Source organism: Gadus morhua, chromosome 4 (assembly GCF_902167405.1).
Source record: "Gadus morhua chromosome 4, gadMor3.0, whole genome shotgun sequence".
NCBI lineage: Eukaryota > Metazoa > Chordata > Actinopteri > Gadiformes > Gadidae > Gadus > Gadus morhua.
This window is the reverse complement of record NC_044051.1, coordinates 34544010-34571189: the sequence shown is the minus strand read 5'-3', so window position 1 is coordinate 34571189 and position 27180 is coordinate 34544010. Positions and strand designations below refer to the sequence as shown.

Sequence of the window (27180 nt, the reverse complement as noted above, 5' to 3'; positions counted from 1 at the left end):
GCAACGCAGTGTGCAGCTTCTCGAAGTGAAAGGGAACAGACGTTTTTCCAAGAGGAAACACACACACTAGCGTCCTGCCCTGGACGTACACTGCCTACGTTAACGGAATAGATACACCAACGTGCACTGGGAATCACTCAGTGTGTTCGGACCTATCGTTGGCCGTATTTTTGTGTTTTCCCTTCCTCGTCAGCGCGGGGGGTTATCTCAGTGGGTCCGGGGCCAGCTACTGAAGTTTGGACCAGGGTTCTGCAGCTGGTCACACACTCGACATTAAACGAGGAACAGTACTCTGAGCGGTCTGGCACCCAAACGCACCGCGACTCACCCCTGGCTGAAATCAACGGTGGATCGGGTTTGATTCGTCCTTGAACCGGTTGGTAGCCGCTGTCACCCGTCCTCGCGTGGGACCGAGCCGCTCTTGTCTTTTTAAGGACACTTTCCGGGGGTGGAGATTTTCCCGAGTTTTTTGCTCACCCACCCGGCTCGAACGCGCCAGCTTGTTAGCATTAGCTCCCCGACTAGCTAGCCACCTAGGAGGGAGGCCTTTCCATCCATTGCTCCTCGTCCTAAACATTGTGATGATACATGTCTGTGAGTAACCAACAGCCTTTTAATGCGGACTGCGACACACCAGAAAAGAAAGCCTGAGTGTGTGTTTGACATGGTCCCCGTGTGGCCCGTAGCAGGGATGTGGGGACGCGGTGAGCATCTGTCTCTTCTCCGGAACTGAGTGGGACCCCCTCGGTTCGGTGGGTCGGGACTCCTGGCGCCCAGCAGCGGCCACTAGATGAGTGGCGTTCCGCACAAGGCGACAACACACCAGAGTATCCCGTGGTAGTCGGATTCCACACCCGTTATTTAGTCTTTCCCCTGTGATATTGTGTGGATTTTCTTGGCCAGTGGTTTTATTGTTGGGGAGATCTTAAGGAGCGATCGACCCCCCCACTGCAACATGAACTACCAGCAGCACCTGGCCAATTCGGCCGCGATCCGAACCGAGATCCAGCGGTTCGAGTCCGTCCACCCCAACATCTACTCTATCTACGAGCTGCTGGAGCGGGTGGAGGAGCCTCTGCTGCAGAACCAGATCCGAGAACATGTCATCGCCATCGAAGGTAAGGCTAGCCCTCATCCTCAGTCCTCAGCATGGGCCGTTCTCCGAGATGTTTAGGACCACAATCCAACACATCTCGTGTGGGATATGTGGTCAACCTATGAGTCGTTTTCAATGACCGGACGGCCAGTAGGTTGCGGTTCTGTTGCCCTGGGACCTCGTCACATAGGATGTCGCAGTTCCCTCACCTGTAGTCATCATGCACAGTTTGGCCCGCGTCCCAACCTCATGAACCTCTGCACTCAACATGCCACATGATATACATACATGCCCCCCTGAGCGTTAACGAGGAGGAGTGATCGTGCCATGGTTAATATACAGGTATTATATTGATGCTTACGAAAGTATGTTTATTATACCGAGGGAGCCTGTTGTTGTTGTTGTTGTTGTTGTTGTTGTTGTTGTTATTCCTTACTCGTTGAACGGCTGAGACAAGAGATTGATATTCGGGCTATCTTTTGAGCTTGATTCTCGATTTGTCTCCGAAACTTCACTTCCACGATGCGCAATTTCTCGTTTAATTTGTGTAATTGTACATCCCCATACCCAATACTTGTGTAATAGATCCGCAATCCAAAAAATACAATGTTGGCCTACTTTTAGCACAGCCTTTCTTGTTTATTGTAATCGTACACGTTGTAACATAATAGACATCAGCATGACTGCTGCAAGGATAGGCCAACAAGGAAAAGAGACTGGAGTGCACACAAAACACCCAAATCAAATCACCGCAGAAGCAGCAGCAGCAGCTTTACCCTGGAGACCAGAGACACACAGTAGCGTGTGAAATGGCAGGGGGAAAGGGGGCGGGGCTCTGGAGTTGTCCCGCATCTGCACGGATGGATGTCCGAGTCGGGTAACACAATAGTGACTTGCCGCACGCACGCACACACGCCCGCGCGCCCGCGCTGTTTCGCACGCACTTACGCACACAGTATTGAGTGGCACACGGTGACTCACTCGGCCAGCTTGCCCTGCCGCTGAAAATAGCTCAAAACATCAGAAGTATTCATCGCCGCGGGCACTGGTGCACAACACATCTTGTTGAGCCTCTTCTGTCTTGCATGTTCAGGAAATGCATGAAAGAACTGTACAGCACCGAGTGCTCGTATTCGAAATGAGGTTGAGTGTAGAACGTCTTTATTATCCACAAAAGGCATTTGTAGTAAGGACATCAACTCGATCCCGTATTATGTCATCCTGATTTGGATAATTGTGTGTGTGTGTGTGTGTGTGTGTGTGTGTGTGTGTGTGTGTGTGTGTGTGTGTGTGTGTGTGTGTGTGTGTGTGTGTGTGTGTGTGTGTGTGTGTGTGTGTGTGTGTGTGTGAGCCTATTAGGCTCGCGGAGCTTTGCAGGCCAAGCTACCGATACTGGGTGTGAATCATCATGTGTTGCCGATCACTGCCTGACCCTTATTTGCATCTGTCGTGGGTGAAGCGGCCTGCGTGCGCATGAGTCAACCCTACATGTGTGGCTTATTTGGATCTGTCCACATCTGTGCTTTTGTGTCTGTGTCACTGCCACTGGGCAGTGTGTGTGTGTGTTTGTGTCTGTGTTACTGTTTGTGGATGTATGCACAGGTGCACGCTGCCCATACATGTTCTTTCAGCGCATGTCCACAGTTTGTATGTATGTATGTTGTCTTTGTATGTTTGTGTCTTTTTGTGTCATTGACCCCTTGTAAACGGTGTGGCCCGAGTGTAACCAGGATCGTTGCTCCAGCAGCTCTCCATCATGTGAACGTTGCTGCTGTCCTCGCTCAAACAGGGAGCCATTCAAAGTCACACAAGTGACTTTTTAAATTTGAATAACGACTTTTGATTCTCTGCTTCGCCGTCACGCAATAGAGGAGCTTTATGTTGAATTAAAATCTTTATCCGTAACTTTGGCATTGGCTTGTGATGTTGATCGGCAACATGGAGACGAGGCCTCCTTGCTTTATTCAAGCTGTCTAAAAATAAAACCCCAAAGTCCCATGTTTTTATCCACCCTGATATCATGCTGTTGGTAATCTTAAGTCATAAATAAAATGACTTGGATTTAAAGATAGGCACCCTTAACTCAACTAGACATTGTGATGAGTTCTGAGCATGTCCACCCCCATATCAACACCAACCAGAACCTTGCAGAAGGTCTTCCACAGGGCCTCCCTATCACCTGGGCTGCCCTAGTCTTTGGTGTCTGTTTGAATGGGACCACACGCTTCCTTATGACAGACCGCCTCTGTCATCAACACAACATGTGCCCTACTTAGCTCTCCTCTCTTCCTCCCCCTTCCCCCCTCCTCCTCCCTATATGAGTGTTGGGATTATACCGCCGTTATGCTCCTGCTTATGTCCTTAGTACCGTAATGCTAACTGGGACAGAGCAGCTAGCCATGTTTGTCATGAGTGTAGCACACTTTTACGAGAAATGCATGGCATAGTCGAATGCATCGCACCAGGGTTGTTAAATTGAGTGGGTTTGGATTGGACCTGAATCTGTAAAATGGCCATAAATTAAGACACGCATCATTCAATTGATTTCGATCTGCTCCGTGATTAGGGTTCATTCATTCATTGCACCAAAAAAGACACGCGTTACGGTTCCATTGAAGATATGCACGCTAACTGCCCGCATTTCACTCAAACTAAATACACTTCCCTTCAGTTGTATATATTTGTTCTGATTTCCACCACTTCTGTCTTGTTACCTCCTCTCTCTTCTGCCAAGTTAACCATCCCAGTCGATTTCGAACAGGATTGTCTTTCCCAGCGGTTGGTCATGGTGGATTCCGGGGCTTGTAATCCACGGTGTGCTCTCTTGTGAGAGCGAAGGCAGTGCAGTTATCGGTGCTGGCCTAGTTTTCCCAACCACATTGAATCAACGTCCCCCCCCCCCCCCCTCCTCCCAACGGCGGAGCCTACTGGACACATGGTTCAGCTCAGTGAAAAATGAAACCGGCACCACCACGGCAGACGATCTCCTACACTGCGACAACTGTGAGGTGGTCTGCAGGAACATGAGAATGACAAGAACATGGGGTTATTTAGAGGGCTGGAAGTGAGTGCCTGTGGGGGGTGGGGGTGGTTGGAGGAGGTCACGTGAACAAGGGCAAAGCCAAACGGGGGTGGAAGTAAATCCGCCGAGGAACAGTAGTAGACGTCAGTTTAGTTTCCCTGGAAGGTTGTAATGTTATTCCCCACCAGGAATGTGTTCTAGTGCTTTTTGAGGACACGTACCCCTCGTCTCTTCTAACTGAGGGATGGAAACCTCAAGGTCAAGTATTTACCAGCGCTCGCCCTGAAGACCGTACCGTCTCGCGTAACGCAGGCCCGTGACCACGCCGCACGCCCCGGCGTCTTTTCTTAATCCTCTGATGCATTGCGTTGCTGACGCGGCAGGAACTTCAAACATTGAACAAATGTCTCTTTCTGCCGCCGTCGACAGACCAGTCAATCAGACGGGGAAAGGGAAACGGATGCACCGGCTGGAGTCAGAAGCGCAGAAGAGCAGAACCAATAGCGGGCCTGACTGCGGTCGGACAGTGATGGACGCGCATCATTATATACAGACAGCGGCCCAGTGCACGCCAGCGAGCCATAATGAGATGGGCCTACTAGTGCTCCCTTCAGTGGCCAATTATCCATTCATTCTTGTTGCTGTTGTTATCTGAGATCTGCTGGCAGTAATGCTATCATGCCGTCCAAGCAGTTCCCATTGAGGCCTGGGACCGCCCTCGCCTCCCCGCCAAAGTGCGATTATGCAATGCGCTGGGCATCGGCGTTACCGTGGCAACGGTGCCGAAGATAATAGCAGTGAGAGGGATGCTTTTTGTGCGTTTTTCTTTTTTTGTTTCTTTTAAAGCGAGGGTTTGTATCCTGACCCGACGTTACGTAAGCGGGGCCTTCTTCGCTCTCCGTCCGTCTCGAGAGGTTACACGTGGCTCTCTGCACCGTTTTGTTCTGCCTTGTGTCCCTCCCCCCCCTCCCTCCCGCATGCTGACAACATTGAATTAAAGGCCGTCTACATGGTACTGTGTTGTCTTCCCCCCCCCCCCCCGCCTCACTGTGAGGGGCAGTGCTGTCGTTCAGGGGCACTGGGTCCTGTATCGGCCTCTTTAGTGTCTGCTGCTGTACTCTTATCCAGGCGGTGATGCTCTACTTAGCCTCAATTGTACTCTGTCAAAACCCGAGACCTCATCTGTCTCCGGGTGCAGTCGGGGGCTCAGGCCGCCCGCGCGCTGTTCCCTCCACTGCAGAACCCACCTGGGCCCCGGCGGCCCACCTGATCGCCACATGATCACGTGGACTCATGTCCTATCAAGAGGTGCACTTAGCCAGTTGCTCAACATGTTCCTGGATCCTTCAAATGTTTTCACCCATCACCACAGCAACACTACCCTCTCCCCAGCAACACTACCATCTCCATAGCAACGCTACCACCCCACAGAAACACAACCATCACCAAAGCAACACTACCATCACCACAGCAGCACTACCCTCTCCACAGCAATACTACCCTCTCCACAGCAACACTACCCTCTCCACAGCAACACTACCCTCTCCACAGCAACGCTACCCTCTCCACAGAAACGCTACCATCACCACAGAAACACTACCATACCCACAGAAACGCTACCATCACCACAGCAACACTACCATGACCACAGCAACACTACCATCACCACAGCAACGCTACCATCTCCACAGCAATGCTAACATCTCCACAGCAATGCCACCATCCCCAAAGAAACACTACCATCACCACAGAAAAACTCCCATCACCACAGCAACATGACCATCACCACAGCACCATCCCCACAGTACCATCACCACAGCATCGGCACCATAACCACAGCAACAATACCATTGCCACAGATACACTACCATCACCACAGCAACTTTACCATCCCCACAGCACCCTCCCAACAGCAACACAACCATCGCCACAGCAACACGACCATCGCCACAGCAACACTGCCATCGCCACAGCAATACTACCATCGCCACAGCAACACGTCCATCGCCACAGCACCATCCCCACAGTAGCATCACCACAGCATCAGCACCATCACCATCGCCACAGCAACACGACCATCGCCACAGCAACACGACCATCTCCACAGCAACACGACCATCGCAACAGCAACACGACCATCCCCACAGCAACAATATTACCACCAGCAACATGAAAACTTTCTTCCCTCAAGCTATTTTTATGCCAAACAACAGCTTCCCCTGTTCTGCCCTCTGTATATTTGATGCGTTTGTCCTGACTTCAGTGTCCTCTGGTGTGGTGGCGTATTGATGTGTGGGTGATGGTATGAGACCGTCATGAATAAGAATTGAATTACTGTCCACATCCCCGCCGTCGCTGGGGCAGCACCGCTGTCACCACAGCAACCACGCAAGCAAAAATGACAGCATTAGCAACACCAGTAGGAAATGAGGGGAAAATAAACGTGTCTTAAAAGCCTTCAGTTGAACGTGAAGCGTATAAACAACATGAAATAAGAAGCGCTCACAGCAGGCCCCCGCAGACCTGTTTTGGCAGTAGAATACAATTCCGGCAGGCTGGCAAAACTGTCAGTTACATTGGGTTAGCTATCCCCTTGTGTGTCCGTGCTGGTCGGTCGCCCCCAGCTGTCCCTGGGTCTGCTGGAGGCATTTTGCTGAAGGTTTAGTTTCATTTTGGTTGAGCTGTGCTGTGCCCCTGCCCCCCCCCCTCCCCCCTAGACCAGAACAGTTGTCTCAAGTAGGGACTGTACGTACTTGAGTTATGTGTACCTGTCTACGTCTTTGAATAACATTGACCACACCTACTACTACCATCGTGTTCATGGATAATGTAAACAAATGTTTTGCTGGTGTTTTTGTGGCCCTTTTTCGGGGCCGCAATTAGAAGATATTGATCATTTGTTTTCTGTTATTGGCTATTGACGAAGTGTATTGGTTGACACCCACTTCAGGCAAGTGTTTTTTCAGGCAAATGGGCACTTAAAAATCAACAACACTTAATTAAAACCACATGATTAAGAGCCTCATCAAATACCGGTTCTACATTCATCTTGTGCCATGTTGTTGTCGTTCTGTACACAAAGTCGTCTTTCAAGAGGGCACACTGTACTACACTGTATCACAATGTATTACAGTTTGCCGTACAATTATTGTTAAATGGTTTGTTTGGCGTAGCCCTGAGCCAAATCCACAGATGGAAGATGACCATGTAAAGATCTACATGCTCATGTCAGTTGCACTTTTAAAGTGCCTGAGGTCAGGGAATGTAAAGGGGCTTTTTATAGATAGGCCTATAGACTTTTTTTAGGTTAATTTTGAAACGGTAGCACCTTATTCTGACTGTGGCAGGCCTCTACATGTCTTACTGGTGATGAACATCTCTAGGTAGTCAGAGGTAGTACAATCAAAGTTGTTTAACTAGTTACCAACCAAAAGCGACACATTGCAAGAAGGTCTGACTCCTAGGTTTTACTAATATAAATTTCTTCCCCGTCGGTGACGGCACTGGCTTCTTGTAAGTACAAATCCCTGCGATTGGTGTAGCAGAAAGCCTAAGTGTAAACTCGGAAGGGAATCATAGCTTCATCACCATAATCGGGGACGATCATATCCGTCATGGTTATTCCCGTTCATCATCAAGCAGGCTGTGTTTGCCTTTCTCCCTCATTGGTTTAATGAGGACTCAGGTGAGGCTGTATCACCTACGCAACCGCAGGGCTAAGTATACATCTACTGTAGTGGAGGCGGCGCGTATGCAGATGATACCCGGCTGCCTGTGACCCACCTCCATCCCGCCCACTTCCTCTTCCCATGCTTGGCCCCGGGGGCGGGCATCCATTAGGGAAATGTATCCAACATCCGCGCGGCGCTAGCAGCCATACTCTTCAGTGTACACATGACGCATGCACTTTGCAGTGTTTTTTTCCCCCTGTTTGTGCTTGTGTTTCTTTTGTCGGTTCGCGGCTTCCTAGTTGTTCCTTCCTCCTATATGGAGTCTTTCTTCCTTTAGAGATGTCTCCATTGTGGTGTGCGGAGGGTACGGTCCGGGTCTGCGCCGTCATGCGTTCAGGATGCAGCACTTATTTTTACGGACACTATGCCAGTGCGGTTATTATATCAGAATGCCGGCAATGACGTAGTAGACATACACATAGTCACTGTGAACCACTTAGAATAGAGCGGAGAAATTAGATGAATGGGATTACAAGAATCTAACCACAAGGAAACCGGAAGTTTCTGACCTTGGCTACCGCAGATGTTGGCAGGACATGAGTACAAAATAAGTGATTTGTTCAGTGAGGACAGGTTTCTGTTGGACAGTAGATTCCTGGCCACCGTGACGGGCAGATTGTTGCAACGTTAGCATTAGGTCTGTGTACTCACTGTTTAGCCTTACTGGGGAATTTGATCTCTGCCTTTAGCCATGTGCTGGTATTCCCTCACTGTGAAGCATTGCAATCTGACTGCAAGAGTGGATGGAGTGGGTTTTCTGGGCTGAGGGATTGGACCACACCCTTTCCAAAATCCCTTTTATCCACTTGGTTTGAGTTGCATTGAGCTATTGACACAGAGGGGCTATCAGTGAGAAGCTGGCTCTCAGTAGCTTCAGATCTAATGAGTTTCTTAGAAAGGAATGGGGCTGTCAATTTTGTCAGGTAATTTATTATGACTGCATTTGACTGTAATTGTGACTGACGTATAGTATGGTTCATACTGTAGTATGGTTCATTAAAGCTTTAGTTTTGCAAGTGATGGCGCAATTCGCACAAACACTAGGTATATAAATTCAAGTAATTTCCCTACACAGGCTTTGAAGTCTTTATTGGTAATTTTTCCATGTTCCTTAAATAAATAAATAAAGCAGAACGGAACAATGTTTTCATCTTCCTTAAAAATACAACCTCTTCCAGCTACATCTCATGACGTGACTACACCCCTGTTGATTGAATGCTGGATTATTCACAGTTCATTGCATTTACAAAAGAACAAAAAAAACTAAAAATGAGAATTCCCAAACAGGTAAGTATCAGCAACATCTTTGTCTTTACACGTTGCCAAGGTAACATGTGCTCTTGTGAAGTGCTGTCCCAATCCGATATATACCTATCTGAGCCCATGTGGCCTCACACACTCGCTCATTTAGCACCTGAGATCAATTTAGTCTATGAGTCCTTAGTCCTTAGTCCTCAGGGCTCACTTTGGGATTGGGCCATCCAGTACCACCAATAGATGTACAACAATAACCATATGTCCCCTTGCCAGCCGGTGTATTACTGTGGTGTTTTTGCGAGTGAGTTGGTTGATCCATATGTTGGGAGATATGTTGTCTAGGCCAGGCAGAGGGATCAGCAAACAAATACAGCAGTGGGTAATGACGGGGCTCTCAACAGGATTTAGGATTTAGGAGCGATTATTTGAGTGTCATTTGTTATAAGTTGTCTGGCCATCTGTACCTACCTGGATACGGTTAGAATTTCCTAGAAGGGTTGAAAAGGCAGCAGCCGGACACAATAGTCGCACAAAGGACATGTTCTGTACTTAATGAATGATGGACACTCACAGGGTGAGGCATTTATTCTAGATGTTTAAACAGTTACCTATGTGACTCAAAGGCTGGGTTTTGTGGCCACCACAGTCAAAGCATCCAAAGACTACTGTCCAAATAGGCAGAGAGCAGATTGTCTTTACCAAACACCAAATATAAATTGCACATCTTTGTGCAATGGTTTCAGGTTTATGTAGAAATCCCCTTAACGTGCAGTTTAGGGGCTTCACACCCAACGCACAACATCTCTTTAGCACACACAAAACAGGAATTCTTCCTTGCTTTTTATTTCCCGCCCACTCCCAGCACTTCTTTCTCCACCCCCTTCACCCTCCTGCTGTTTGTATGGTTTCTAAACATCTCATTTTCTTTCCTTGTCTTCCCTTTCAAAGCCCCCTTGAAAAAGAAAATGCAGTTTTTTTTTTTCTTCCCTCTGCATTTTAATGGGTCATTGTGCTTGAATAATGCACCACACAGAGCCCCTTCTCTGCTGCAGGGTTTGGCCGGTCAACCTGCTGCATGTGAAGTCTCTTATCAAGCCACATGGCAAAACTCTACCCTATCTGCACTCTGCAGTGCAATAGAGAGAGTGACACCCTGGCCTCTTCCCAGTACACAAAAAACACCCAATTATTTGATCTGTTGGCCTGCGCTTGACTTGCAATCTACTCAACCAGGGACTATCTTAAAAAGAAAAAAAAGACACGCAATCCCATTTCGGTTAATAGTACTTCAAAAAGCACCAGTGTCATCACAAAAATAGTTTCAAGCATCCATACATTCTCGTGATCACTTTCCGAATTTGAAGTGCCAAAGTCGAGGCCAAGAACATGATGACTTGCAAAGATGTGCGTTTGCCCAACAAGCTTTGCTGACCTGGTTGAAATCCACCTCGACGTCAAAATGGTTTGTTGTATCTTTTCTAGCTAGTCTTCATCTAAACTTTGAAAGGCAGATATTTATCCAATGCTGCCGGGTAGGTGGTCACACACTCAAAATGTGTTCTGCATGTTATTATCATTTTAATTAGAACAACACATTAACATTAGCGTACTCAAATTGGCGTTTGAATATTTAATCATTTACGTTCTCCAGCTCGCTAAAACCCCCTCGTCCTTCATGTCACCTTTCGGATACCAACAACACAACGGAAAAGGTGGCGTTGATTTTCCAGCTTGCCGATGCAGCCGGAAGATGACTCCTCAGTCGGTGCATAAGTAGTACCGTTCTGCCCTGTTAGACCAGGAGTCTAACCGGAACAGGACCCTCTAGTAGGAGAGGGGCTGGTTAGAACTGGAGTCTAACCGGAACAGGACCCTCTAGTATGAGAGGGGCCCGGTCCTGTTAGAACTGGATCTAACCGGAACAGGACCCTCTAGTATGAGAGGGGACGGTTAGACCTGGAGTCTAACCTGACCGGGACGCTCTCTAGTATGAGATGGGGCTGAACGATTTGGGGAAATAATCGAATTGCGATTACGTATTTTGACCAATATTGCGATTACGATTTTATGTGCGGTTTTTATAATTTATTAAGTTCCTTATGTTGTTTATTATTCACTAAAAAAGAAATAAATCATTCTTTAGTATGACCAACACAACATTGGAAGCAGTCAACATGAAAACTGCTCTTTCCTTTAGGCCAGGCCGATGTGTTAAGATTAATTTATATTATAAACTTATTTTATTTACCTATTGAATTGTAAAATAAAAATAAATGAATCGTAATGACGTTTCGTTGTGACTTTTATTTTTTTATTTTAAATCGCAGCCTTTGCGATTTGCATATAACCGCGTTCTATTGCATCGCAATTTGGATTTGGATTTGTTTAATCGTTCAGCCCTAAGCTGTTTTCGAAATCGTTCCCTATCATGGATGTAGTGCACTAAATAGGGTGCACGCCATTTTGTAGGGTGTTCGAATTCTCAGTGGTCCACTATATAGGGCACTACATGGTGGACTTAAAATAGGGTACATACGATGTTCCCTACATGTTACTCCCGTATACCACAATGCAATGCGGTTGTATTTTTCCGGAGGAAAAGAAGAAGCTGAATAACCGCGAAAACGAATACATTTAATGATGGAGTCTCCGGCTTTCATTTAGAAATGTCAACAATTTATTTGGGATTTAACATAGAAAATGTAACATTCAAAATTAATAAGAAAAACCTTGTTCAAGGAAATGTAACATTCAACATCAATACAACCTCCAGCTTTCCTCGAGAGTGCCCGGTTTGTTTACATGAGGGCGCATCTGTCTGCGTCACATAAATACCCGGCGCATTTACTGACGCAAATGACGTTTAGAAATGTTCAGCGTAGTGTCCGAATTCTCGTTCCCTATTCCCTATATAGTGCACTATATCATGTACACTATATAGGGAATAGGGAACGAGTGTATAGGGAACGATTTCGAACACAGCTCTAGTATGAGAGGGTCCTGGTCTTGTTAGACCTCGACTCTAACCGGACCAGGATCCTCTCTAGTATGAGAGGCAACATTTAAGACTCCCGCCTTTAGGGCACATGCAGAGGGTAATCATTCAAGGTCATTTATGGTTGACCTTTGACCTGGACTGAGGCTGGACCGTCCTTCATCCTAACCGGATTAGACGAAACCAGCGCCTTCGCTTCACCTCCACTGTTTCATGCGATCGATCCCATGGGTATATCTGATGTCATTTTGTGACTGCTGTTTGGAACTGTGTTTCCTTCAGGGTTGTCCCCAGAGGCTTGGGGAGGAATAGCTACAGAATTCGACTTCAAAGGATCTAGTACTCGCGTGCGAGTAGGGTTTTTCCTGCTAGGCACCTCGATGGATGTTGTTTATATTGCATTGTTGTTCCACTACCAATGCATTTGTTCTTGTCATTATTTATTCAATAACACAGGGCATAAGCACTGCAAGCCCAGAGCGCTAATAAACAAGGAGATCTCGGCTAACTAGCATCTATTATAGCAAAACGACAACCTGTGTTATTTCATATTCCAACACATTCCCTTATTCGGGCATGATTAATCCAACCTTGAAACCAAAAGTTGTTAATACCATTGATTCAATACACATAGAAACGCTTGGTGATGCGCAGTCGTTGGGCAAGTAGAACAGGGAGTGCACGTGATGCTAATGGCCACGCAGTGCTTTCATCGGAGCCCCGCGGTTGGTCACTCTCGTAACAGCTGCTCCCGAGTCCCGCCCCTTTTTTGTGTCTCTCTCATTGTCCGCCCACCCTCATTGCCAGCATAAACAGGCGGTGTCACCAACAAATACTACCATCGGAAACCACCCAGGAATTAAAGAGGCTCAGGTTTCAATTTTATCCGGCTCAGCAATCCCAACAAAGATACTGGGTGTGTACTGGGTTCCCCCTGTACGCAACATAGTACAGACTCACACGCAATGGACCCTGGGAGACCGCTTTGGAATTGAATCTGAAGCGTATTTGAATGATGCGGTGCGTTGCAAGTGCTATGAGTCATCAACTATCTTTTCAATATTGCCGATTACCATAGTAATATGGCATCGCCCCCTTAATTTTTCTGGAAATTACGCTTATGGGAAATAATCTTTCAGTGAAATAAACTGGGGGTGTAGTAAATCACTTTGTCATAATGGAGTATTTTGTAAATATTGGTGACGGATGAGAGGTTACATTATTTGATTCTGTTTCATCCAATGTGTGTTCACTGAAAGTCAGGATTTCCAGCGGCTTAGTTAGTATTAAATATGAATCTAGAAAAAGCAAGACGTGTTGGCTTTGACAGTGTTTACCAGCACACACGCACAAAGGCTTTTGATTGGTTCTGCAACGGCAGTTTTTTCTTTTAAAACGTAATTGTTTCCACTCAATTTAGCAACGACAATCTGGCAACCTGTCCTCAACCTCGTTGAGCGAAGCGTTTAGAGACTGACGTGTGATCCTTTTATCAAAATAACCGTCTTATGTACTCTGATCTTTCCCGCCAATTTCTCTTCTTCTCAGACTCGTTTATTCCTGGTTTGTTCAGAGGAGCTCGTCCATTAGTAGATGATTGTAAAAACGATGACCTCTTGGACACCCGCTTTGAGAATGGACGCCGAGAAGCACTTTGTTTCGCCTTTTGAGATCCATTCAGTGCGCACAATGGCGTGATTTATGGCCCTGCCAGGGGAGGAGCAGAGTTAACGAAGAGTTTAAGAGAAACTCTGGTCTAATTCAATAATATGGGTGTATTTATAGAGTAGGGGGACAGACGAACTAAGGCGAAGATCCTCATCCTCTCTACTGCGCACACACACAAACACGCACAGGTTTCGTGTCGTCCCCTGGTGTAGAGGAAGCACCAGACGCTGTCCTTAGCCAAACAATAGCACAGGTCCCTGCAACAAGGATCCCATACAGGCCCCGAAATAGGCCCTCTGGCTTCCTGCCCGGTCCCGACAACACAATCGTCGCTCGCTCGCTCCTTTTATTTTCGCGAATAGTTGGCGCTATTATCTACAACAACCCCGGCACTGAGTACCAGTTTGACCAGATTACTGCGGGACACAACAGATGCATTGTTGGCCCAATCATCCAGCCGCTTTGACACATTAGGGCAGAGCACTTTGCAAACGCACCCACTACTGGGACAGGGGGAACACACAACACAGCACAGGAGACTGTTTTTTTAGCTGAGTTTCTAGTCGGAATCGTGCGCGTGTGCGTGTGTGCGTGTGTGCGTGTGTGTGTGTGTGTGTGTGTGTGTGTGTGTGTGTGTGTGTGTGTGTGTGTGTGTGTGTGTGTGTGTGTGTGTGTGTGTGTGTGTGTGTGTGCTGGAAAATGCAGTGTTTGGATAATGATTAGATAAGGGTAAAAGGGCAGTTACAGTATAGAGGGGATTTTAAAGAGAGAGAGAGAGAGAGAGAGAGAGAGAGAGAGAGAGAGAGAGAGAGAGAGAGAGAGAGAGAGAGAGAGAGAGAGAGAGAGAGAGAGAGAGAGAGAGAGAGAGAGAGAGAGAGAGAGAGAGAGAGAGAGAGAGAGAGAGAGAGAGAGAGAGAGAGAGAAGGATGTGGGAGAGGACGAAGCCAACAATACATTCCCAGGTGGCGGGGTTGATGTCACTTCCTGCCGCATCGATCGTCCGCGCGGGGGCTCAGACGGGGCCGCGGCGCTCCTCTGGTCCCAGTGGGGGCCCCCCTGGCCGCGGAGCGAGCCGGAAGCAGCCGAGCCAAGTGACGTCCACCAGACGCTCGGAGATGAATGGGGGACAGAGACTTTATACCGCCGTCTGGAGCCCCAGTCCACACCGCGTCCTGCTCTCATAGATTCATTAATGCGTTCTCATCCATTGCTTCTTGTTCGCAGAGGGGAAAGACAGATGCTATGCGGGGGCCCGAGGGCCTTGTCTTGTTCCCCAATAAATGATGAATTGACTAATTAATCTCAACGCCGCAACCGCCACCCACTAGCCTAATTAGGGTTGTCGCTTTTTCCTTTTTTTCTTTTTGGGGCGAGGCGAGAGATTCATGGAGTCTTAAATGTTTCCATCGTCGAGGCTAGAGAAGCTCCTGATGGAGTACGCGTCTGATCTGGTGTTTTACCAGAAAGGCTTGACCTGCATTTCAAGGAGTCATTTTTCTGCTAGTGATAGCTGCTAGCGCTACTCTGTGATCAGCGAAAGCTAAATATGTCGCCCAACTAGTGTTCGTTGTTTCAGTCGAATAATACGGCTCCAGCATGTTCTCCCGATGATGTTATGAATATTACATGATGACATATTTAGATGGGGGTTGTTTCGATGCCAAACAAGTGTGCATAATATCCATAGGAGAGGGGGTCGTCACTTTATCTCGGACCATTGGGCCCCTCCCATAGTCCCTCAAGGACCTTAAAAAACCCGCTCTCACTCACTCACTTACAGCGTAGGCTCCTCAGATAGGCCTTCTTCACCAGATCAGTGTAATGAGAATCCCACCCATCTGGCCCTTTTACATAGGCAGGGGGTCGCACTCTCGCTCTCTCTCTCGCCCTCTCGCTCTCTCGCCCTCTATCTCTCGCCCTCTATCTCTCTTACTCTCTCTCTCTTGCCCTCTCTCTCACTCTTGATCTCTCGTCCACTCACTCGTCCTCTCGGTAACCCCCCCCCTCTCTCGCCCCCTCTTTGTGTCTCTCTCTCTCTCTCTCTCTCTCTCTCTCTCTCTCTCTCTCTCTCTCTCTCTCTCTCTCTCTCTCGCCCCTTCTTTGTGTGTGTGTGTATCTCTCTCTCTCACACCCTGTCTCTGGTGGAGACCCTGTCCATGTATCAGGTCACCATCTGTCAGAAGGCAGCTCTGTCCAGAACAGACACACATTACACACACCTCTCTGAGGTGCTGATGAACCGTACCGTGTTCAGGCCGTGAACCTCGGCAAGGGGCCGGTCGTTAATTAAATAACCTCATATTGTGTCCCAGTGAATGTGGGCCATGCTTGCATTGGGGTTAAAAAAGTGTCGATTAATGACGATGAAATAACTATGCTAATTGCTAAAGGCTATACTATCTCCCAACGTGGTGGCAGGAGTATTTCAGACAGGTTAATCTGAAACCTAGAGTGATGAGTGTCCTAAATCTGGACTCGACTGATCCGAAATGATGCGGTTGCTCATGGGATTTTAAATTGATTTAAGCTGACCTTTTGCTGATTGAGCTTTTATTATTTATTGATTTAGCTCTGGTTAAGAAATTACCTGGAGAGAGAGAGAGAGAGAGAGAGAGAGAGAGAGAGGGGGATGAACCACAGTTTATTGAATCGTCCACTCCCCCAGCCCCTGCCATTCCGCTGTTTCTACAATGTGTACGTTTGTGTGTGTGTGTGCGCGCGTGCGTGTGTATTTATTTATGTTTGTCCCCGGTATCAGATTGCGACACACACAGTACTCCGATAGCTGGCTACACATGTCTGGCAGGAGGGAAGGACAAATCCTGTCATATTAAGCAGGGATTAATGCCGTGCTTAGCTGTAGTTACCAGCAGGGATTCAGCTCCCCCTCTTCCATAGGAGAGCCCTGACCTGGGGGGCTTTCATTTTGGCAGCCAGAGATGTAGCCTGGCTCTGTTGCTCCTGCTGCAGACATACACACACACACACACACACACACACACACACACACACACACACACACACACACACACACACACACACACACACACACACACACAGACAGAGACACACACACACACACACACACACCCCCCTATCTGGCAGGGGAAATATAGCTGTTATTATGCAGACATAGACATTACTCACACACGTATTTATGTCCCCTCACATCCATTTATACACACACAGATGAGACGAAAACACACACAGGGGAGTTGGCAAGGGAGCTTTGTGTGTTTCTGTGTCAGACACATCTCACTACAGTGTGCAGGGTTCCCCACCAAAAAGGTTTGGCAGGGGGGGGAAGGCTCTGTGAAAGAGGCAAGCATTAGTGAAGTGCTGTACCCTAACATTTTAATAATCATATTTTTTCAAGTCTAGGAAATTTCTGTCTTACAAACAATCGTGGGTTTCAAGAATTATAATTGATATAATAACCTTGTAATAACCAAATCAAACTGGTTATAGAGGCCGCTGTAGCTGAGATTTTAGAGCAGGGAAGAGGGCGAGGGCGAGAGAGGCACTTTGAGGACAGCCAGAAGGACTGGGGACACAGGGAGAGGGGAGCGTGACCAACTGCAGGAAAACGCTGCGTCGTCACCAGCGTCGCGTCCGGTCGGCGTTCTACTGGCCCGACAACGTCGCGTCACCAAACGTTTCTTTGTGCATTGAAAACAATCAATGTACAAGGAATGATGGCTAGAAAGAGAGGGGGAGAGAATCTGGCTCTCAGCCAATGAGACGATATAGTCTGCATCAGACCGCAGGGTGCTCTGGAGAGAACTGGGGGAGAGGGGGAGACGAGAGGCTTTTAACTGGGGGTGGAAAACACATGTCAACATTGACTTTGAATTAGTGCTTTTCTACATGTGCAGGTTCTCTGCTCAATGTGGGTAGCTGCTGTCTCTACTGTCGTGACCCAACTGATCAAGAACGCGGTGGTAGCCAGAGTCTGCAGAGTAATGGGAACAGACCATTAACGAAACAAAGATGATGGTGCAGAGTTTGTATTTGTAAGGGACAGCTCATATGTGCACAGTAGCTCATGGATGCAGAGTATTGCCAAAGTTTTGTGACTTATTTTGATCCAGAAAAGTTGCAAAAACGTTATTGGGAAATGTTTCCAATCTTTGGAGGCTTCCACTTGGTAATGATGTCAGCCGTACGAATCGCGTTACTCATGGGTATTTCACCGTCTTTATCTTGTACACAGTTAAACCCCTTGTACACAGTTAAATGGCATAACGGTGTTATTGTTGCAGCACAAATATTGCAGTATCATTATTTTGCCCCACATGGAAATAGGGCTGGCCAAATAATTTTGTTTGATCGTTTGTCTACTGGAAAACTCATGAAGGAAACATGAGGATGCTTTAATATTTTACTGTAATACTCTTTTTGTATCAAATGTCGACAAGAGGGCAGGAAATGAGGTTGTTAAGAGAGATGAAGACGACACTGGTGGACTCTGATACGGTTCTGAAAGTGACCCGGTAAACCAGCCTCTCTGACCCCTCCCTCCGTGCTTTTCTCTGCCAATGAGTTGTGTTACATTTTACGCACCTGTGATTGGCGGGCGAGATGGATTCTCTTAACCAATCAGGGAAGTAAGGCAGAAATAAGCCAACCCAAATCAGCACGTTATCTGGATAAAGATATTCTCCCACTGCATTTCACTCACATAAGTATGGCTAGGGTCATTTTTATCACCTCAAACTCAAACAACAGCTGTTAAATCAGCCCTTGCTGCATCTTTCTTTAACATGTTTTCTAAAACATCATGAGGTATATTATTATATATCCATTGTGTATGAGAGCCTCATGAGGAGATGAGGACATCGTACAAAACAACAACAACTAGTACAACGACAGCTACCCTGCCCTTAGTTGTGTTGTTGTGCTGCTCTTTGGATCTGAGGGGTCTAAGCCCGGCCTCGTGTTGGACCCAGCTCTCCGGCGGTCCATGTGTAGTGTACACCCGGGGCCCTGATCAACACACTGGACTTCTCACGCAACCGCCACCCAACAAGGGCCCCGCTGTCGTCTGGAGCCCTGTGTTGTGGTTCGGGACTGGCCCGTCCGGCGGGGTCGCAGAGCAGAGGTCTGCGGTCGTCCAGATGGGAGGGGAGGGTGAGAGAGAGAGGGGGGGAGGAGGGGGAGTAAATGACAAAGGGACCAAGGAATGGATCCATGAGAAGGTCGAGAGGAAAGGCAGAAGAGGAGGATGATGGAGCTGTAGGAGAGATCAAGGGCATGGGGGGGTCGGGGAAGGGGGGGGGGGGGGGGGGGGGGGGACGGTCATCTGCCCACTCCTGTCTGTAATCCCCCCCCCCCCCCCCCCCCTAGTCCTGTCTAAGACAATAGAGGATTCTTGTGAAAAAATAAAGGGGAATACACACAAAATAAAACTTGAATCCTTGTGAAACGGAGCATTGCGTGGGAAGACCCCACATTCTTCAGAACACAAGAAGACTTCAGCGACTCCGCATATTTAGCCCTGGTTAAATGAATCATGGGTAGCAACAGTTGTAAACAAATGCGACGAGTTGTGGAAGGGGGGGGCCGGGTGGGCGTCGGTAATTGGCCATTATCGCTAATTGCTAAATCAGAGTGATAGCTAGCGTGATTGTAATTAGAACGTCGTCATGCCGCCGTCCGTGTGTGATTTTAAGTATCAGCGCACGGTTGAGAAAAATAAAAGTGTCAACTGCTGTAGTGAAGGCTCTGGGCTGGCACCAAAAGCAGGCTTTGCAACGGTCTAAATCTGTGTTCCATACCTGGCAGGTGACCTCACCTTGCCCCAGCCAATCACACACGATCAGCTGCCTTTCACTAAGCGGTGCTAGCACAATAACCACCAGGCTGAGCCTAGCTTTTCACCAACACATCGTGTGAATTTGATTCAGTATGTGACCAATATATTGAATTTAATTACACATCAATGTAATATGTAAAAATCTTCACAGTTCTGTTTTAAAGGAATAATTTGATTAAATAATGACATTATATAATAATAATAAAAGCAGTAAATCATGATAATGGCGGCCGTGCCATTCCACCATCCACTATTTATGGTTCAATGAGTATAACAACCGGCTTTTTGAAGAACAACTCCGGTAGACGTTTCTCTATTTTTGACTTCCCTTCTAGTCTCAATTGAATCCCACTTGTTGGCCTGGCCCTGGTAGAGCTCAGTGACAACCATGGTCTCACAGGGCACAGAACCACAATTCTTCTCCGCATTACCGCTGCGCTATTTCTGGCCCTCCTCAGCCCCGCGGCTTCTGAAACGTTCCTGTCCCTTCTCTCTATTCATCCGTCCCTCTGTCCGTTCCTCTGTCCGTTTGGTCACCACCCCCTTTCCCTCTCTCTATGTCCTATTTAAAACCGTCCAACATTTTAGGAATCTATCATATTTCCCTCTCCCGTCCGTACGAGTGTCCGTTTTCTTGCTGTTGTTGTGACAAGATGGCGTTTCCCCATCGCAGGTCCACGCCGACCTCTGCCATGTCGTGATGGTCACTATTTCCATGATTTACTCGTGTGGTGTGGTTCTCTCGTCTTCTGCTGGTGGAGCCACGGTTTCCCCCTCGTGTCCCCGTCTCGGCGGTGGGGAACTAGAGCAGAAGTTATTAACGCGTTGTTAATTGGGATATGAAATATGTGGCCCGACGCGGCTCGCTGAGCAGCGACCAGCGGTCGGCAGGGTCGCTGTAGCGTGTGAAACGTAGGGTTTGGTGACTTCCGTATCTATGTTGCAAATACCTTTTTTCTAGATTTGAATGATTTCAGTTCTTTGATTGAAGGGAGTGTAGAGTCATTTGTGGCACTGTTGTTTCTATACTTTCGATTATCATTATCCTTTTTAGTATTTTGCCTTGCCCAGCTATAAAGCTTTCGTTTCCTCCTAGATTCAGCTACTGTGGTACATCTATTCTGCTGAGGTCACCTTGGTGTGAATGTATGTATGTGTGTGTGTGCGTGTGTCAGTGAGTTTGTGTGTGTGAGTGTACGTGTAACTCTGTGGTTGTGTGTGTACGTGTCGGTACGTATGTCGTCCTTATACGTGATACAAGACACATCTGTGTGTGCTTGTGTGTACATCCGTGTGTATGACTGTTTGTGTCTACCTCTGTCTGTACGTTTGTGTTTTGTCCTTGTCCTTGACACATTGATCTTTGCTGTAAAATAAAACACTGTCAGGCTGAAGGAGACTGTGTGGTTGGAGCAAATGTTTCAAGCCCCGTTTTGAAGAGTGCGCTCATGCAGGTTAGACCAAAGGAGTTATTGCTCTGTTAGCAACGAGTTAGGCAGCAATTTAAGCCGCATACAATTACAGGGAAGAAAATCTTGCTATTATGCTTGATAGTCAACATTTTTATCCAGAACTGAGTTATCTAACTTAAGACTTATCTTTTTAAAAAAGCCTTTTGCTAATTTCCCTTTTACTGTTTATGCATTATATGTTTAAACAACCCGTTTTCTTAGCCCTCTCTCTTAAACTCTGTAGCACTTTGAGATTTCTGAATTAAATATATTATTATTTTATTATTCTTATCTGTTAAGAGGAACGAGACATTTGTTTCTTCCCATTGGTCGTTGCCACGGTTATTGCCATCACAACACTAAGTCAGTCGGTCATAATATCAAACCAATTTTAATTAATAATATTCCCCCGCCCCCGAAATAATGTGTCTTGAGACTCCCCACACTACAACGTCAGAGCCGGCTCCAGCCCTGCTTATGGGTCTGTTGCGTTCATGTACCAGTGCAGGGGTAGCAGGCTAAACTAGTGGAGGCTAGTCTGCTCCCCAGGCTCTGGTACATACAAGGAACAGACCCATCATTAGTGTTTTGAGTGACTCCTGGGATGGGCCCTACGATGAGGCCTCAGTGAACAGGGCCTGTTGGACATGGAGGGTTCACAGGTGAACACTGCAGCACCACGTATAATGATAACCGTGTACTTTAGGTCATCGGTCGCTTGCGGGCACTGCACAACATGGTATGAAGCGATTGCTGGTGTGTGTGTGTGTGTGTGTGTGTGTGTGTGTGTGTGTGTGTGTGTGTGTGTGTGTGTGTGTGTGTGTGTGTGTGTGTGTGTGTGTGTGTGTGTGTGTGTGTGTGTGTGTGTGTGTGTGTGTGTGTGTCGGCAAAACGCCTCCTTCTTTCACACTCGCATTCAACCAACACACACACACACACCCTTACTTGCACATAGACTCACTCATAGTCATGTGCACACACACTCTCACTTCATGCACGCTCACTTTCAAGTGCATACACCGTTACATGCACGTACCCTAGTGTGTGCACAGACACAGACATCGACGTGTCTTGTGTCTTGCATAAGGACCACACACCCACACACACACACCCACACGCACACGCACACGCACACGCCCACACACACACACACACACACACACGCACACGCACACGCACACGCACACACACTGAGGGGGGACACGTTTCATCTCTCTTGTGATCACCTAAACAGTATTTGTTTCACATATTTGTCATGCCCTGATCTTTTATATTGCTTCAGTTTTCTCCCTCTAAACACCAGATAATTATTTGAGCGGTTCAGTGAAATGTGCTTTGCTGGCAGGACACTGTTGTGTTTTGTCGACAAATGATTATATTACCCACATCCCCTCTGGGTTTCTGTAACGTTTTCTCTCACCCACTCACTGTTGTACTCTGCTTAACAAATGCTCTCTCCCGCACGCACAAACATTTTTAAATGGAGAAGGTAGTGTCTGTGTGTGTGTGTGTGTGTGTGTGTGTGTGTGTGTGTGACAACACGGTTGCTCGAATGCTTCTCTGCAAGAGTGAAACATGTTTTGTGTGTTTGTTTAAACATGTCATTCAGCAGGAGGATCCCAGTCTGTAGCATACTCTGTCTTTGTCTCCCACCTGTTTTAGAAGTCTCTCTCTCGCTGTCAGGCTCTCTTGCTCCCCTTCTCTCTCGCTCTCTCTAAAGCAGGCCCCATCCTGCCCTCCAGTAATACATCCAATCTTCTCCGTTATGGCGGAATCGCACATGAGTCTCTGTGTGTGTACACACAGGGCGACATAATTGGCCGATGAGACAGTTGGTTGCGATGGTTACAGCTGCTGTTTTCATTCCAGTGGTGCACCTTTAATTGCGGAACCGTACTTCATGGGAGGGGAAGTCAGTGACGGTTACCTGGAAGTTGGGTGTAAATCCTTTCAACGGTAACCCGCCTTCCGCCGTGACCGGCAGGAGGTGATGTCAGCAGGTCACCTGACCTCATCCATTCAAACCCTCTGCCGACATCCACTCTGTATTCCCATACAATACCGCTCTGCATCCCTGTAGTGGTGTCTATATGTCAATGGATGGTTTTTCTCGCAAACCCACTAAACATACGTTGATCATTCGGCGACGGTAAAAGGAGTGGGATTGATAATCGTCTGTTCAATCCGATAGTGATTTAGTTTTTGTGGGAAATTGCCACTGACTCATTTCTAACTTGCGTGATTACAATTGTTGCCTAACCATACTGGTTAGTCAGCTGACATGAGGGATCGAACCCGGTACCTATGTTGCCCAACTCCAAGTCCTGCTTTAAAACACACTTAAGAGCTCTGTCACTAATTGGGCTTACCGGGACATTTCTCATCGTGACCTCACCAAAATGGCGTCATCAGTAGTGACAATGTATTTCTTCTTCTTCCGCCGCCAAAATCAAACGAACTGGCAGCAGGCCTTCATTCCTAACCCAGTCACATCCCCGTCATGATGTCCCTTTGGGGAGTTCACCCGCCTGATTCACTCATTCATCACAATCTGTTCCCGTCCTATCTGTGTCACTGGGAGGAACTGGATGCTCGCTTAGGGCCTGCGCTCTAAGCCTTCGTACATTCGCTGAGCAAGCGATACGTCGCCTGTTTCAATGTTGCATGGCACGCTAGAGTGTGTGTGTGTGTGTGTGTGTGTGATGACCACACATGGAGAACCTCGAATGTCTTTTTGTCAAGCAAGAGAGCCTAAATGTGTTTGTAGGTGTGGGTGTGGTTATGTGGAAGGGAGAGGTAATACAAAGACAGCTGATTTCAGTGTGAAAATGTTTTGCTCACTGATGCTAATGTCACAAATGTGACTGAACAATGTATTTTCACTTACAATACTGAACACTTATTCAATAATTGTGAAAAACGATCAATAACATAGGCAGCAGACTGATCAAATAAAACACTGCTGCCTGATCCATATCAAGGGGAGCCAACAAGGACAAAACACAACAGCGCCCTCTGTTGGAAGTATCAGCGCATTACAATTTCAAAGACGTCCCACGTTTCTACTCAGCAAAACCCGGTTTTCTGTTTACTAGGCGCTGCCGTCGGGTCCTAATGAAATAAGTGAAGTTATTGGAACTACTTTCAGTGGCTTTTAAATCCTTTTTCTCAGCGATAAGATAATAATAAATGTATTCTTTAAGAACAGTTTTCCTGCCTGAATTTCAAATACAGTTTGAATGTTTAACTAATTACTACTACTGATTAAAATGCTGACCACGTAACAAAAAAGTGTGTTTGTGTGTTTGGCAAGGTAACAATTAATTTAATCAATCGTAGAAGGTGTTCATCAACGACCAATTTGAAAGGATGGCTAAACTCAGCCCATGTTTTTGTCATCACTCAATAGACATGTGTTATATCAAGTAAACAAATAAATCCATTGACTGCTTTCACAGATGTGTCTTTATAGGATAAACACAGCTGTTGCTCGTAACACTTATTCACTAATGGGTCCGATTTTTCACGCTAAACTAACTGATGGCGATATGAAATTTCAAACAAATAAAACTCAAATAATAGTTGTTGAATGCATGTTTTCCGGTCTCTTTCATCATGTTGATGACAGTTAGCGTGCCTCCGGGTGTACCCTGGGAGGCCGACCACTAGGCGGCAGCAATGAGTCTTAGCTTTTACACCACGAACCATATCCTGTGGAGCCTTATCTTTGTGTGTCACAGACACCCTCCAGGTTCCGAGATTACTTTTTTATATCGCTACTGGCCTCTCAGAAAGTGACCATTTTAGTTGTTTATTTTACCATAGTGTAAAAGAGATATCTGGCCACATCAATGTTAGAACAACCAAAAACCAAAATGCCACACAACATATATATATATGAAAGCTTCCAGTCGGCTGAATAAATTACATTGCATTAGATTGCTCTTATAGTCCCACCCAGTGCAGTGGTCACTTCTCTTTCATATGCAGCCACTACCAGCTTATCGGTTTGTTTCAGGTCTATTTCAGTTGCTCAAGGACACTCCTGTGGATTTGAACCAACCACTGTCTGGTTGCCTGGCAACCAGCTTGGGCTGTGATCATGACTGGCAGGGTGACTTCCTCAAGAGGACACAGAGTGGTCGTCACGCTTCTTGCAGGCTAGCTAGGGGGAGGGCGGTGAGGGTGGGGGGTGCTTGTGGTTGGTTGTCGGGGGAACCGATGCATACCATATTCAATACATACAGTATGCAAGCATTTCTTTATTTCAATTTTGTCGTTTAACCGTACAACCATTGTGATATTCATGATTAATCACCACAATTTTTTTTCATCAATCCAACATTTTTCATATTTACGTCAGCCTTTATATATGCGAGGGCGATTCACAAGATGGATTTATCCTGCATGATTCACCTACTTCAAGGGGATCAAACACCCTCAAACTCAGTCACACAGATATTTTACTGGCGGCGAATATGTTGTATCTTCTTTGCATTCTAATGGTGTGTGTGTGTGTGTGTGTGTGTGTGTGTGTGTGTGTGTGTGTGTGTGTGTGTGTGTGTGTGTGTGTGTGTGTGTGTGTGTGTGTGTGTGTGTGTGTGAGCGCGTCAGCATGCTCCGCTATGCCCAGGAGACTTCCCAGTTGACAGTCCCCTACTCCAATCCCGTTCCAGGAGATAATTAAAATTGGATACACTTAAATTATAATATAATCATTTATAATCCATGAAACGGCAAGTGCGGAACAGAGCATCCAAACACAAAATGTACCTTAACTTCATGTTTGTTGCGTTCTGAACGTTTGAATAGTGTCTTGTGTGTAATGCACTATGGCTCTTCTCCATTTGAATACAATCAACCAATGGGAGGGTGTCGTACATTTGCTTATGACGGTATGATATTGTTATCTATATTCTTATTGAAACTCACGGGGGACCTTTACCAGTGCTGCTAAACCATAGTATAACCAACAAACTGATGTCCATGCTAAATGGACACACACTGAAACACCAGACTGGTTAGCCGTCTTGTAATGGATCAGGTTCCATTTGTCCTGGGCAGAGGACATTATGAAAGGGGTCCTGGTGGCGGTCTGCGCAGATCAGCATAACCAGGTTATTGCCGTCGGTCGACCGCGGGACGGTTTGGGTTTATGCTGACCACGGCGAAAAGCCACGTATCCCTGTGGTTTGCAGATACACCACTTTGATCTGATTAAAGTCTGTCAGTCGGAAGCCTAAGTAAGCCGCGCAGTATTCCCAAAACGCAGAAGTGAAGAGCAGATAGTCACGTTGTAGCTTCACTCCTCTGAGAAAAACCTTGGAGACCTCAATACTGGCTGCTGGTCCTAGTCTGTAGCCTGCCTTGGCCTGAGCCAGGTGAGCTGCCGCCAAGTCCGAACGCGGCAAGAGGGATAAAACTTGGACGTGATCTAGGACTTGACGTGTTTCTTTACTTTATTATTGGCCATCTACCGCAAAGGCATAACCCCACAAGAGAAGAGTGTTTGCTACGAGCACTTGTTATGGAAATGTAATTATTGTAACTGTTGACTTAAGTGTGTGTGTGTTTTTTTTTTTTGTGTGTTTGTTCATTAACAGACGTAGTGAGCCTCAAGCCTAGAAATGCTAAATAGTAATCGGACACACAAGAAATCCCCCATATGTTTAACAGACTGTCCATCCCCCTCGCGCGCAAAGCAACGGATGTTTTGTTGCTCCAGAAGCCCCTTGAACAAAGGATTGGAGACGGCCCATTATAATAACCAAACAATAATTAATATTTCTCATCATACACACACCACATGCACTGTTGTTACGTCCACCCAAAAAAACAAAAAAAAAACAGGGATGATGTCAAAAAACAAACAGGGAATGACATCGGTTATAAGCTCGGCTCCTGCGGTGACGCGCTCATCGTCAACGCCCTAGCTGCCGGCGGATCTCTTTTCCCCGTGACAGCGGCGCCTTGAACCTCCCGCGAGTCCGCGCTTCTTCCTGAAGGTGAGCGAGCGCGTCCTCCGGTGGGACGGGCAACATCTGGGCACCGCGGCGCACCTCCAGGCTACGTGCTCCGGCGTAGACGCTGTCAAACACACAGAGGGGACCATCTGGGTCCTCACCTCGGTTCAGAGCGTGCTCAT

At 47.0% G+C, this 27180-nt stretch overlaps 1 protein-coding gene across 1 annotated transcript in view; it reads left to right on the top strand.

Annotated features, from left to right (window-relative positions):
• Positions 1-7: 7 nt before the first annotated feature.
• Positions 8-27180, top strand: part of agap1 (ArfGAP with GTPase domain, ankyrin repeat and PH domain 1) — a gene marked incomplete in the record, with an annotated part of 127447 nt that continues 100274 nt past the window's right edge. The window contains 1 exon segment of the mRNA XM_030354494.1: positions 8-1118. Coding sequence (XP_030210354.1) covers positions 956-1118 — 163 coding nt within the window.